The 15,529-nt window shown below is 51.2% G+C and overlaps 1 protein-coding gene across 5 annotated transcripts in view; it reads right to left on the bottom strand.

Moving 5' to 3' along the window:
• Positions 1-15,529, bottom strand: part of NEK8 (NIMA related kinase 8) — a 66,089-nt gene that overhangs the window by 19,361 nt on the left and 31,199 nt on the right. For all 5 annotated transcript variants that reach the window (XM_029613191.1, XM_029613192.1, XM_029613188.1 and 2 more), the window contains one exon: positions 15,315-15,462. In XM_029613191.1, coding sequence (XP_029469051.1) covers positions 15,315-15,462 — 148 coding nt within the window. The remainder of the gene's footprint in view (positions 1-15,314; positions 15,463-15,529) is intronic.

Genomic DNA, 15,529 nt, shown 5'->3' with positions numbered 1-15,529 from the left:
CCCTTGATGCAGAAGGTCGGGGAGAACTGGAAACCGCAGCAGCCCTGCCAACGCTAGATTGAGAAGGTCTGCAAACCATGGACGTCTTGGCCATTCCGGAGCTACCAAGATTACCTCCGTCTGGATGGATCTCTATTCGCCCTAGCACCTTGCCGATAAATGGCCACGGCGGGAAGACGTACAGCAGAATGTCGGTCAGTTAGGACAGCACCAAGGCATCTACCCCTTCTGCTCCTGTCTCTCTGCGAAGACTGTAGAAACGCGGGGCCTTGGCATTCTGAAACGTTGCCATGAGATCCATGCTGGGCCTGCCCCATGCGTCGCATATAAGGCGAAACGCTGCGTCCGCAAACTCCCATTCCCCGGGATCTAGGCAGTGTCGACTGAGAAAATCTGCCTGCACATTGCCTATGATGGCTATGTGAGATGCTGCTATGCTGACTAAATGCTGCTCTGCCCAGCTTATCATCTGCCAAGCTTCCACTGCCACTGGCTGACTCCTGGTTCCTCCTTGGCTATTGATATATGCCACCGTGGTCGCATTGTCTGACAAAATTTTGACCGACCTCCCCTGGAGGAGAGGACGGAACGTTTTCAATGCTAACCACACTGCTCGTATCTCCAGATGATTGATCGACCACTGAGATTCGTCGCGAGACCAGAAGCCCTGCACCGATTTCCCCCGACATACCGCCCCAACCAGAGAGGCTGGCATCCGTGGTGACCACTGTCCACTCGGGCACTTCCAGGGGAACTCCTCATGATAAATTGTCCGAGACCAGCCACCAATCGAGACTGGATCGTGCCGCCTCTGTAAGCGGAAGAGATAGATGAAAAAGTTCGGAGACAGGGTTCCAACGGGAAAGCAACACAGACTTTAAAGGCTGCATATGAGCAAAGGCCCAGGGTACCAGCTCCAAGGTTGAAGTGAATTGAGCCGAGGACCTGCAAATAATCTCGGACTATGGGAGGATCCTTGAGCAACAAGCCTCTCACTTGGCCTTGTAGTTTGGAGATGCGTTCTGAGGTAAGAAATACTCTCCCCCTTGAGTGTCAAATAGAGCACCCAAAAATTCCAAAGACTGGGTGGGTACCAGTTGACTCTTGGCTAAGTTGATCACCCAACCCAGCACTGCAGGAGCTGGAGCACTTTGCGAATCGCCACCCGGACAAGCAATTCCGACATCGCTCAAATCAGCCAGTTGTCCAAGTAGGGATGGACCAGGACCCCCCCCCCCCCCTCCGGAGATGGGCTGCCACCACAACCATCACCTTGGTGAATGTCCAGGGTGCGGTGGTGAGACCGAAGGGCAGACCTCGAAAATGCTGACCCAGTACCGAGAAAGCGCTGGTAGTCTGGGCGGATGCCGATATGAAGATATGCCTCCGTGAGATCCAGGGACGCCAGAAACTCTCCCTTTCGCACCGAGGAAATGACTGACCGGAGCGTCTCCAAGCGAAAACGTGGCACTCGTAGGCATCTGTTTACCCTTTTGAGATCCAGAATGGGCCGAAAGGATAAGAAAATTATTTCTTACCTGCTAATTTTCGTTCCTGTAGTACCATGGATCAGTCCAGACGGTGGGTTATGTCCCCCGTCCAGCAGATGGAGTCAGAACAAAAACTTCTAGGGGAGGTCCTATATAACCTCACCTCCCTTGCCTCAATTCTCAGTAACTAGACTAGCAAAGCCAAGAAGAGAAGAGACAGAGGGATCAAGTAAGGAATGCACTCAATAACGGTTGTCAAACAAAAACAACAACTATATTAGGAAAAAACCCTAACGGCGAACTTGCAAACAGAACTGTAAGAATAAAGGTCCTGGCACACCAGGGAGCACAGAGTTGAACAGGAGGAGACAGGCAAGCAGGGGTGTCCCACAACAAATCCCCAGACATAGGGAGGGTGTCTGGACTGATCCATGGTACTACAGGAACGAAAATTAGCAGGTAAGAAATAATTTTCTTTTCCCTGTACGTACCAGGATCAGTCCAGACGGTGGGATGTACCAAAGCTTCCCTACTGTGGGCGGGCCATAGACAGCCCTGCTCGGATGACCCTGTCCCCGAAATAACCGCCTGTCGGCGCCCGAATGTCCAGGCAATAATGTCTCACAAAAGTATGAAGCGACTTCCACGTGGCCACCCTGCAGATCTCCTGTGCGGACACCGAAGTACTCTCTGCCCAAGACGTGGATTGGGAGTGAACCTTAACCGCCAGCGGTGGAGGGCTTACCTGCTCCAAGATATGCAGTGACGATCGCTCCCTTCAGCCAACGGGCGATGGACGGTTTGGAGGCCATACACCCTTTTCTTGGGTCCCGACCAAAGGACGAACAAGTGGTCCGAAAGACTGAAATCATTCGTGATCTCCAGATAGTGCATCAGGCATCTCTTAACATCTAGTTTGCGCAGGTCACTGGGAACGGTCGAGGAAAAAGAAGGCAGCTCTACCGATTGGTTGAGATGAAAAGCCGAGACCACCTTGGGTAGAAAGGATGGTACCGTGCGCAATGAAACTCCGTCAGCTGTGAATCGGAGGTATGGCTCCTGGCAGGATAACGCTTGAAGTTCGGAAATACGTCGTGCCGAGCTGATCGCTACCAGGAAGATGGTCTTGAGGGTGACGTCCTTGAGGGTGGCGGCATGAAGAGGCTCAAAAGGTGGTCCACAGAGGACACGGAGCACCAGTTTCAGATTCCATGAAGGACAAGGCGGTCGTATCGGAGGCTTCAGGCGTTTGACCCTTTTGAGGATACGTAGGACATCCGGATGGGAAGAGAGTAACAAATCGTTCCCGCTGTGAAGGAAAGCCCCCAAGGCCGCCACCTGAACCCTGAGCGAGTTATAGGCGAGTCCCAAATCCAGACCCGCTTGTAGGAACAAGAGAATCTGCGCCACCAAGGCATGGGTCGGCTGAATGGTATGTGACACGCACCACTCCTCAAAGACCTTCCACACCCGGACGTAAGTAATGGAAGTGGATGTCTTACGTGCCCGCAATAGAGTCAATATGACGGGCTCAGGATACCAGCGACGTCTCAACTTGCGCCTCTCAAAAGCCAAGCCGCAAGACAGAAGCGATCTGCCTCCTTGAAAAATATTGGTCCTTGACGGAGAAGATGCGGTACATGGCTGAGCCGGAGCGGATCCTCCATCGCCAGGTTGAGGAGATCTGCGAACCACGGCCGACGGGGCCGCTCCGGTGCCACCAGAATTACCGGACCCTGATGAGTCTCTATCCTTCGGATAACCTTTCCCACTAGGGGCCACGGGGGGGAAGACATACAGTAGGCACTGACGTGGCCACGGTAGGACTAGAGCATCAACCCCTTCCGCGCTGTGCTCCCTTTTGCGGCTGAAGAAGCGAGCGGCCTTTGCATTTCTGACGGTTGCCATGAGATCCATGTGTGGGGTCCCCCAACGACCTACTATCAGACACATTGCTTCCTCCGAGAGTTCCCACTCTCTGGGATCCAAGTGTTGTCGGCTGAGGAAGTCCGCTTGTACATTGTCCATGCCTGCAATGTGGGAGGCTGCCAGGCGCTGCAAATGGAGTTCCGCCCATTCCATCAGCTTGTCGGTCTCCAACGAGACGTGACGGCTTCTCGTGCCCCCTCTGGCGATTGATGTATGCCACCGTGGTCGCATTGTCTGAGAGAATCCTGACTGCCCGATGGTGTACCAATGGGAGGAAACCTTTCAATGCTAGGCGAACCGCCCTGGTCTCCAGCCGGTTGATGGGCTACCGTGCCTGATCCGTCGTCCACTGACCCTGGATTGAACTCTCTCGACAAACCACCCCCCAGCCGGCGAGACTGACGTCCGTGGTGACTATCACCCAGTCCGGGTCTGAGCCAAGTGATGACGGTCCAGCCACCAGCGGAGGCTGACCAGAGTTGGCCTCGGGATTGGAAGGACCGCCTGGAAATCCCGCAACACCGGCTTCCACCGGGTTAGCAAGGCCTTCTGGGAGGACGCAGATGTGCGAAGGCCCACAGGACCAGATCGATGGTAGAGGCCATGGTTCCCAGGACCTGCAGGTAATCCCACGCGGTGGGGGCCTCAAACGCTATGAACTGGTTAATCTGTTTGCGAAGCGCATGTGCCCGCTCCGGACGCAGGAACACCTTGCCCTCCTTTGTGTTGAAACGTGCCCCCAGAAAGTCCAACAACTGGGATGGAACCACATTGCTCTTGGCATAGTTGACAATCCACCCCAGGGAGTGGAGCAGCTGTACTACTCTGTCGACCGCCCGGAGACCCTGTATCCGAGATTTCGCCCGTAAAAGCCAATCGTCCAGGTAGGGATGCACCAGGATTCCTTCCCTGTGTAGTGTAGCCGCCACTACCACCATGACCTTTGTAAAGACCCATGGAGCTGTGGCCAAACCAAACGGAAGAGCCCGGAACTGAAAATGCTGTCCCAGTATCTTGAAACGAAGGTAGCGTTGATGGGCCTGGTGGATCGGGATGTGAAGATACGCCTCCGTGAGATCCAGCGAGGCCAGGAATTCCCCTTGGTGCACTGCATCCAGCACCGAGCGGAGAGTCTCCATACGAAAACGAGGAACTCTGAGGGACTTGTTGACGGTCTTGAGATCCAGGATAGGACGGAACGTGCCTTCCTTCTTGGGAACCATGAAATAGATGGAATAATGACCCCAGCCCAGCTCAGAGGCGGCAACTGGCACTATCGCCCCCAGCGACAGGAGGCAGTCGAGGGTCTACCGAACGGCCCTTTGTTTGTGAAGGGACCCGCATGAGGAGAAAAGAAACCTGTCTCTGGGTGCGCGCACAAAATCCAAGGTGTAGCCGTGTTTTAGAATATCCAGAACCCACTGATCCGACGTGATTTGGACCCACTCTTCGAAGAAGAGAGCAATCTGAACCCCCAGCCGGGGAATCGGCTCGCGGGTCCTCCTGGCATCATTGGGCAGGTTTGGAGGAGGTGCCCAAGCCCTGTCCTTCCTTCCTTACCGGCGCCCACGAAAGGACCGGTTCCAGGTGTGCGAGCGAGAAGATGGTGCCCGGGGAGGCTGTTGTCTCGTAGAACGTGCCCGGCGCTGATTACGATACCGGTTTCTGGAGGAACTGAATGATCTCGTAGAGCACGGCCGATCCTCTGGTAGTCTATGGACTGCATTCTCGTTGAGCAACTTGATGATTTGGTCCAGATCCTCCCCAAAAAGAAACTTGCATTTAAAGGGAAGGGACCAGAGCCGGGTCTTGGAAGAGGCATCAGCCGACCAATTCCAAAGCCACAGGAGCCAACGAGCCGAAACCGCAGCCACCATAGAACGGGCCAGGACCCGTAGGAGGTCGTACAGGGCGTCTGCCCCATAGGCGACCACGGCCTCCAACCTGTCCGCCTGTTGCGCCTCCGCGTCCGGCAGAGCGCTGTTGGACCCAACGAAGACCAGCTCTCTGCGCTAACGAACTGCAAATAGCAGCCCGCATTCCCAACGCTGACACCTCAAAGACTCTTTTGAGGTAAACTTCCAACTTTCTGTCCTGAATATCCTTCAACGCCGTGCCGCCAGTAATTGGGATGGTGGTACGCTTTGTGACTGCCGAGACCGCAGAATCCATGGCGGGAACCTTGAGGAGCTCCAGGAAGTCCTCCGGAAGGGGATACAATTTCTCCATGGCCCTACTGACCCTAAGGGTGGTCTCCGGCACATCCCACTCCCTGGCTATTAATTTGAAAAAGGTGGGATGAGTGGGAAAAGCCTTGGCCAGCGGCCGAAGGCCCACCAGAAGGGGGTCTCCCTTCTTAACCTTTGGGTCAGGTCCTACTGGTTCCGGGGGAGGATCGATATCCATCTCCTGCAGGATGTGGGGAATAAGATCGTCCAACTCCTCTGATTGAAAAATGCGGAGAACCCTCGGATCGTCTCCCTCCATCTGGGTCACCAAGATGGGGTCGTCCCCGGCCGGATCCAGAAGAGGGTCCCCCCCCCCCCGGACCGGATTGCGGCGCTTGAGGTGGCGCAGGTGGGTCCCGAGAAGGTCCCGGCCCCCCCCCCCCCCAGCTAGCTGAAGACTGCCCTGGGGAAGGTTTTCCCCCAGGAGAGGAGCCGGGCGTGCCAGTTTGGGGAGGGGGGGTCCATGAGCGAGTCCCTACTCTGCAGAAAAGCCCAATGCAGTAGGATGACAAATTCAGGAGAAAACGAAGGAACCCCCGAGGGGGGGCACCCCAGGGCCTCCCCCTCCTGACATCCTGGCTCCGGTTCTGCAAAAGGGGCCAGAACAGGCGGCATCGCTGAAATCGGGGCCTCAGTGTCCTCTTCAGAAATGCCGGCATTCGAGTCAGAAAACAAAAAGTCCGCCGTTCCTGCACTCAGAGGGAACGGGGCCTGCCGCTTCCTGGCCGCGCGGTCCTGTCCTCGTGCGGCGTCCCCCTGAGGAGAGCTGTCCTCCCCATCGGGGAGGCAGCTCGCGTAGTGCCCCTCCCGCGAAAGCCGTGCCCCCCTGACGGCCGCAGGTTAGACAGGCCGCCGATCGCGGCATCGGGAGTTCGAGGGGGAGGGGCGAGCGTGCGCGGCGAAATCCTCGGCGGTTGTCTGCAAAGGTACCCGGACCGGCCCCCCCCACCGACCCGAAGGAGCCATCGGGGAATCTGGCAGCCCCGGAGAATGTTACTTCGCGGGGCCGCAGGTCAGGAATCCTCTCACTCCACAGAGGGGGGTGGGGGGAGAGGTTAGCCCCACCAACGTGCACCCAAGTGGTCAGGAGCAGCCCACAGCAACATCGAAGCACAACAAAGAAGAAGGTAAGGCTGAAAAAATAAAAAGCACACACTTACCCCACAACAGTTTAGAGAAAGAAAAGCAGAAGGGATAAACGAGGGAGACAGACCTGTCAGGAAGCCACTAGAAAGGAGAGCCAAAAAAACTCTCCCAGGCTTAATGCCGCCTTCCTGCCTTCTATTATTTATTTTTTTTTTTTTTACTTGATCCCTCAGGAATAGAACAAAACAAGAGCCTAGAAAACTAAGCTAAGGTGCTGGGGACTACACGGTCCCCTGCTCACAACTGCTGGAGTCAGAAAGATACTGAGAATTGAGGCAAGGGAGGTGAAGTTATATAGGACCTCCCCTAGAAGTTTTTGTTCTGACTCCATCTGCTGGACGGGGGACATAACCCACTGTCTGGACTGATCCTGGTACATACAGGGAACCTTCCTTTTTTGGTACCACGAAGTAAATGGAGTAACGACCTTTCTTTTTTGCCTCTGGAGGAACCGGGACAATGGCCCCTAGCTGTAGAAGGTGCTGTAAGGTGACCTGTACCGCTTTCCTCTTGGTTTCATAACCGCAGGGAGAGATTAGAAACCGGTCTTGAGGGTGACGTACAAAATCTAAAGCATAACCGTGTTTTATCACGGTAAGAACCCACTGGTCCGACGTCACCTTGGCCCATTCCTCGTAAAACAGGGTCAGCCTGCCCCTTATCACTGGCACCGAGGAATGGACCAGCGCCCCTTCATTGTGAAGACTTGGTCCCAGGAGCGGACTGGGAACTACAGGGCATGCAGGAGAGTGCGGCATTGTGCAGAAAAGAAGACCTGCACAACTCTAAACAGAAAGGAAACAAAATTTAAAATCGAAAACTCTCGCTTCACACACGCACTGAAGCAAGGAGGGGAGAGAGAGCAGTAGCGTTCACTAAAACCGAAAGTAAACTCGCGTTTTATTATTTTTTAAATTTATTAATTATTATTTTAAATATACTTGCCCGGCAGTGGTCCAAGGTCCTGATCCTGCTGGGTGGAGTGAACCGGGCTCCCCGGTGTCGCACCCAGAGCTGCCAAATGGGGGTAAGAGTGCCCTCGACCCTGCGATGCAGCTGCTTCAACACCAGTGGGGGATGGCTCTCTCAGGACCTCATTGCCCCCTGGGAGGCTGAAGACCACACTGTTCCTGAGAAATTCTCCTTTGAACTTTCTTTCTTTCTTTTTTTTTTTTTTAATTAAAGTAAAATTGTTCAAGAACAAAATCACCCGAACTCAAACTAAATCCTAGGAAAAACTAAGCAAACAGCCCAGACTGTAGGTTTTGCACCTCCACCATCTGCTGGAGACAGAAATACTACCGGACTGTAGGTGGCACCATCCTATATAAGGCGGAGTTTTGTTTTGAAAACTTCTCTGTCTCCATCTGCTGGGGGGGCGGGGGGGGCGGCAAACCCAGGAGTCTGGACTGATTTGGGTACGTACAGGGAAACCTGGTTACTGGCTAGACATATGGTTCACCAGCTGTATAGAATATGAAAAACACAAGCATGTTACAAAAACATAAGAAATTGACATACTGGGTCAGACCAAGGGTCCATCAAGCCCAGCATCCTGTTTCCAACAGTGGCCAATCCAGGATACAAGTACCTGGCAAGTACCCAAACATTAAATAGATCCCATGCTATTAATGCCAGAAATAAGCAGTGGCTATTTCTTAAATCAATTTGATTAATAGCAATTTATGGACTTCTCCTCCAGGAGCTCGTCCAAAACGTTTTTAAACCCAGCTACACTAACTGCCATAACCACATCTTCTTGCAATGAATTCCAGTGCTTAATTGTGCATTGATGAAAACATTTTCTCTGATTTGTTTTAAATGTGCTACTTGCTAACTTCATGGAGTGCCCCCTACTCTGAAAGAGTAAATAATTGATTCACATTTACCCATTCAAGTCCTTTCATGATTTTATATTTTCTATCATATCCCCCCATCAGCCTTCTCTTCTCCAAGCTGAACAGCTCTAACCTCTTTAGTATTTCCTCACAGGGGAGCTGTTCCATGCTGTTTACTATTTTGGTCACCTTCTTTCTAGTCTCTGTTATTGTCCTGTTGTTTGAAATGCATTTACAAACACAGGACTGGGATTTGCCAGAATCTCTACCAGAGATATTACATCTGATAACAGAAAGAAAGAGTTTCAAACATGAACTAAAGACATGGCTCTTCAAAAATGCATATGATTTAACTTAGATGATCAATATGCACATATACAGATAATTTCACTAAAAAAACAAAACAAAAAAACATAGCTCCCTGTATATACCCAGATCAGTCCAGACTCCTGGGACTTGCCTCCCTTCCAGCAGATGGAGACCGAGAAAGTTTTACAGGCACCGCCTCTTAACCCAGAATGCCATCTGCAGCTCCTCCTGTATGTTTATGGGATAATTCTGAAAGAATGGCACAGGTTTTCTTGTTAATCCTTTCAGTACAGTTTTCAAATTGAAAGGAAAATTGGTTCTTACCTGATATTTTTCGTTCCTGTAGTACCACGGATCAGTCCAGACTCCTGGGTTTTGCTTCCCCTCCAGCAGATGGAGACAGAGAAGTTTTGACAGACTCTGCCTTATATCCCCAGGTGCCACCCACAGTCCGTCAGTATTACTCAGTAACAAGGCAGAATGGCTCAAAACCAAACTATCTACAACTAACATATAACTTGAATTGGATCACTAACCTCAAATGGGAACAGAACCCGTGGAGTACGGTGAACAAAATTGATCTGCAGACCAGAAATAAATACTGAATGAGCAGACTCTCCATTACCTCTATACGTTAAGCGGGCGGGACTCTGGACTGATCCACGCAGCAAATATGCAGAAGATATAGCTTCTTTCAGCCATTGGGCTATTGTGGTCTTAGAAGCCATATTACCCCCGCTTTGGACCACTCCAGAGCACAAAAAGATGATCTGAAACATGAAAACTGTTCGTAGCTTCCAGATAACGCAGAATAGCCCTGCGAACATCTAACTTTCTTAAATCCTTAGAAAGTGGATCCGAACAGTCCAATTCCGAAAAGCATGGGAGCTCCACTGATTGATTCAAATGAAAAGAGGAAATTACCTTCGGAAGAAAGGAAGGGACCGTTTGCAAGGATACCCCAGAATCTGAAATCCGTAGGAAAGGCTCTCTGCAAGATAACGCCTGAAGCTCGGACACCCTCCTAGCAGAGGAAATAGCCACCCAAAACACCACCTTTAGCATGAGGTCTTTCAACGTTGCCCTTTTCAAAGGCTCAAAGGGCGCAGCACACAAGGCTGTGAGGACTAAGTTTAGGCTCCAGAAGGACAAGGGTGTCTTACCGGTGAACGTAAGTGCTTTGCTCCCCAAAGGAATCGAGACACATCTGGATGCGCAGCCAACGCCACGCCATGTATGGTACCTGGTAAACAACCCAGGGCTGCCACCTGCATCCTCAAGGAACTACATGATAAACCCTTGGCTAGCCCAGCTTGTAGGAAACCCAGAATATCGGAAATGGATGCTCAGGTAGGAACCACCTTTCGCTACACGCACCAAGATTCGAATACCTTCCACACCCGGACGTAAGACAGGGAAGTGGACGTTTTATGAGATCTCAGAAGTGTGGTCACTACCACATTAGAATAACCTTTGCCCTTCAGATGCTGCCTCTCAAAAGCCATGCCGCTAGACAAAAGCGATCGGCCTGGTCGAAACAGACGGGTCCCTGATGTAGAAGGTTCGGGAGATCCCGAAATCGCAAGGGCCCTGCCACCTTCAGGTTGACCAAATCCGCAAACCAGGAACGTCGCAGCCACTCCGGAGCTACGAAGATCACGTCTGCTGGGTGTGGTTCTATTCGTCTGAGCACTTTGCCAATCAGAGGCCAAGGCAGAAACAGGTAAAGCAGGACGTTTGTCGGCCAGGGAAGAACTAGGGCATCTACCCCCTCCGCTGCAGTCTCTCTGCGGCGACCGAAGAAACGTGAGGCCTTGGCATTTTTTAACGTCGCCATGAGATCCATGCTGGGTGTGCTCCACCTGTCACAATTGACGCTAATTGAGCCCCTGAGGCAGCCACTTTATGTGGCGAAACTTGGCCAGAGTCGGGCAGTTTTAACAAGTTTTATACGTCTCCACCATTAAAGAATTGAAAAAGACTTCTTTGTGGCATCCACTTCTTTGTTGTTTCCTTACAGATGATCTGAAAGGTTTCTTCGGCTAGTTCCCATTCTCCGGGATCGAGACGGTGATGACTGAGAAAATCTGCGTGAACATTGTCGAATCCGGCTATGTGAGACGCCGCTATGCTGACCAGGTTCTGCTCCACCCAGCTGATTAACTGTCGAGCCTCCACCGCCACTGGCTGACTCTTGGTCCCTCCTTGGCGATTGATGTAAGCAACCGTGGTTACGTTGTCGGAGAGTACCCTGACCGAGTTCTCCTGGAGGAGGGGAAAGAAGGCTTGTAATGCCAAGCGCACCGCTCTGATCTCCAGACGATTGATAGACCACCGAGATTCTTCTCAGGACCATTGACCTTGCACGGATTTCCCCAGACAAACTGCCCCCCAACCGGAAAGGCTGGCATCCATGGTAACCACTGTCCACTGCAGGACCACTAGAGGAACTCAGCGCCTCAGGTTGTCCTGCAGTAACCACCAATTCAGACTGGAGCGCGCTGAATCTGTCAGAGGTAGGGGTAGATGATATTGCTCGGAGACTGGGTCCAGCGAGAAAGCAAGGCTGACTGTAAAGGACGCATATGAGCAAAGGCCCATGGAACCAATTCAAGAGTGGATGTCATGGAGCCTAGGACTCGTAAGTAATCCCAAACTCGCAGGGGATGCTTGGACAACAAGGCTTGAATCTGGCCTTGAAGCTTGACAATGCAGTGAGGAACAATCTCCCCTGTTGTATGTCGAATAGTGCTCCCAGATAATCCAATGACTGCGAAGGAATTAGACAGCTCTTGGCAAGGCTGACAACCAACCTGAGCACTTATAATAATTGAAGTACACGGTTGACCGCCAAACGGCAAAGCAACTCCGATTTCGCTCGAATCAGCCAATCATCCAAGTATGGATGCACTAATAAACCTTCTTTTCGCAGCTGAGCAGCTACCACTACGATTATCTTGGTGAATGTCCTGAGTGCGGTAGCAAGGCCGAAAGGCAGAGCTTGAAACTGATAATGTCATCCTAGTATGGCAAACCTCAGGAACTTCTGGTGGGTTGCCTGGACTCCGATGTGCAAATAAGCCTCAGTCAGATCTAGGGACACTAGAAACTCCCTCTTTCGAACCGAAGCAATGACGGACCGTAACCCCTGGAAGCGGGGGGATCTGAAGACATCTGTTGACATGCTTTAAATCGAGAATGGGCTGGAAAGCCCCTTCCTTTTTTGGAACCACAAAGTAAATGGAGTAATGGCCCTTTCGCTGTTCTGCCGGAGGAGCAAGCGTAATTGTGCCGAGGTCGAGAAGACACTGCAATGTTTCCTTTACTGCTTGACCCTTTGCTGCATATCTGCATGGGGAGACCAGAAACTGGTGCCGGAGTCGACGTGCAAAATCTAAAGTGAAGCCACGTCTTATCACAGAGAGAACCCACTGGTCCGACTTGAGTTTGGTCCATTCCTCGTAAAACAGAGACAGTCTGCCTCCTACAATCAGAACCGAGGAATGGACTGGCTGCCCATCATTGTGAAGGTTTACCCGGTCTACCAAAGCGCCGCCCGCGAAAGGACTGAGACCATGACTGCTGTCTGCTAAGATTTTGTCTAAAAGAGGAAGTGGAGGACCGAGGGGCCCGGGACCTCTGACCCCCACAGTAGCGAGATCTAGAAGAAAAAGAACCCCTTGGCCTGGGCCTATCTTCCGGCAGCCAGTGAACCTGAATCATATCCTCCAGGTCCTTCCCAAAAAGTAATTTGCCCTTAAACGGAAGAGAACCTAGCTGTGCTTTGGATGAAACATCAGCCGACCAGTTTCTTAACCAGATAATTGGCGTGTAGAGACAGCAAAGAAAATGGACCTGGCAGACGTCCTCAACAAATCATAAAGCGCATCCGCACTATAAGTAATCGCTGCCTCCAGACACCCAGCCTGAAGAGCTTCCGCTTCAGATAACAATTCATTGACCTGTAGTTGCTGCACCCAGTGAAGGCCAGCTCGCAAAGAAAAATTGCTACACATTGCTGCGCAGACACCCAGTGCTGAGACCTCGAAGATTTTCTTGAGCTGAAACTCCAGCTTTTGGTCCTGTAAATCCTTGAGGGCCGTCGACCCAGTAACTGGAATAGTGGTCTTTTTAGTGACTGCTGATACCGCCGCATCCACCTTGGGAACTCGAAGAAGGTCCAAAGCATCCTCCGGCAGAGGATATAGCTTGTCCATCACCTTTGTGACTTTCAAGCTCAAATCAGGGGTATCCCATTCTCGGAAGAGTAGGTCCGTAGTCGAGAAATGGAAGGGAAAGGAAGTATGAGGACCTCTCAGACCCCACAACACATGAACAGTAGATCCTAGACGAGATTCTTCTTGCAGAGCCTCGATACCCAATTCCCCTACAATAACGGGAATAAGGGGTCCGAGCTCCTCCTTCCTAAACAGGCAGGCCAACTTTGGGTCTTCTCCCTCAACGACATGGGACACGCGATCAGCACCCTGCTGCTGGTCCCCATCCCCTTCTATTTCCCTCGGAGGTTGGGATGGCAGGTTCTGATCTTCCAGATCAGAAGTACTTGAAGACGTGTCTGAGTCTTCCTCTGGGGTCAGTGACCTTAAGGGGCACTTTGCTTTAGCGGCCGCCCCGCCCCCCTTGGACTTGGAACGCTTTCTAGCTTTAGCTGGCGGCCCCAAAAAAAAGGATTTGCCAGCAGAATTCTTCTTGTTGGATTTCTTTGCCTTAAATGCCTTAAAATAAAGTCTGAGGAGAAGGAAGATGAGGAAGAGCCATCTGAATCCTCGACTGGCTTATCTTCCTGTGTATGAGTGTCAACCAACACATCCCCCCGATCATTTGCGTCCAGAAACAGTGATTTTCTGCGAGGCGGAGCCGGCTGCTGAGGAGATAAAGAGGGCTGGAGAATCCCCTCCCACGCCGCGACTCCTGCCGCTGAAGTAATGGCACCCAAAATGGCGCCTGTTCCTGCGTTCAGCGGGACCGGGAGAGGGGAAGGAAGCTGCAGGTTCCCGAATGCCCGAGACATCGACTGGACACGGAACATGACCCCCCCTGACGGACGCGAAGGTTCTCTCTCCCCCCGGGAGACAGGCCGAGCAAAGGCCGTTTCTCGACAGCCGTGTTCGCGTAGAGCCGCATGCGTGGAAAGTCAATCTTCGCAGCATACTTTCGCAAGGAAAAGGAAGATAAAGTTCCCCTGGTTTTGTTGTTTTTTTTTTTAACTCGGCAAAAAACAGTAGCAACGTCAGCGCAAGGGAGACACGACCTCGAGGGAAGGGAGAGCCCACACAAAAAAATACAAGAGGTCCCTTTCTTTTTTTTTTTTTTAACTTGCCGTGCAGCCTCTGGGTCCTGATCCTGATGGGGTGAGTGATCTGGGCTCCCCTGTATCACCCCAACTGCTGCTGTATGGAGGCAATAGGGTCCTCAACCCCTCAGGACCTAGCAACCCCCTGGGAGGCTGAAGGACGTCCTTTTCTATTTTTTTTATTTTTTTTTTTAACAATTCCTATCTGTCTAAGCTTGCTGTCTATTATCTATTTTTTCCTATTCTTTTTTCTTTTTTTTTTTTACTAAGTAACTAGTACAGACTGTGAGTTTTGCACCTCCACCATCTGCTGGAGACAGAGAAATACTGACGGACTGTGGGTGGCACCTGGGGATATAAGGCAGAGTCTGTCAAAACTTCTCTGTCTCCATCTGCTGGAGGGGAGGCAAAACCCAGGAGTCTGGTCTGATCCGGGTATGTACAGGGAATTATAAATTTTTCCATTCCCTCTGCTCGTTCCGTCGAATGTTAGTTGAGTATTAGAAACCTTTTTTGACTATAAATGCTTGGGTACTTGGTAATACTGAGGAGATGCAGGTGGCACACCAGGTTAAGAGGCAGTGCCTGTGAAAGTTTCTCTGTCTCCATCTGCTGGAAGGGAAGCAAAACCCAGGAGTCTGGACTGATCTGTGGTACTATGGGAATGAAAATTAGCAGGTAAGAACCAATTTTCCTATATTGTTAATAGAATGAGCAAAGAGTAACAAGAGAGGTAAAGTGTATTATGCTAACTTACTGACAAATATGTGAATATCATTGAAGTAGAACACATGTATAACAAACTACTGTTCTAACCCCTAATTAAATTGTACCTGATGTAGTGTTGACCATGAACATGTATTTGTTGATGTATAGACCTAAACTATAAATGTTGACCTAGAATACGAATGTGCCTTTCTAAACAGTTGTGATTTTCTTTTGGAATAATGGTATATAAAATGCCGAAATAAAATAAATAAATAAAAGGGATTGATTCCAGGAGCAGGAGGCAAAAGAGTTGTGACTAGCAAAGAGGTAGTCTTATCATTGCTGTGCTTACCAGTGAGGCAGGCTGTAAAGAGGTCTCCACAGGACACATGCTTTATGGTCACCCCAGACTGACCCTCCAGGAAGCGGGAAATAAACTGGGGCTGCATCTGATCTATAGATCCCGGAAGAGAGGTGAAACCAGCACCAACAGGAGGAGCCTATGTAAAATAACAAAATCCTGCTGCCATCTCCAATAGGACACACGTCATGCTATTCAAAAGACAC

Source organism: Rhinatrema bivittatum, chromosome 8 (assembly GCF_901001135.1).
Source record: "Rhinatrema bivittatum chromosome 8, aRhiBiv1.1, whole genome shotgun sequence".
NCBI lineage: Eukaryota > Metazoa > Chordata > Amphibia > Gymnophiona > Rhinatrematidae > Rhinatrema > Rhinatrema bivittatum.
This window is presented reverse-complemented; position numbering and strand designations above follow the sequence as displayed.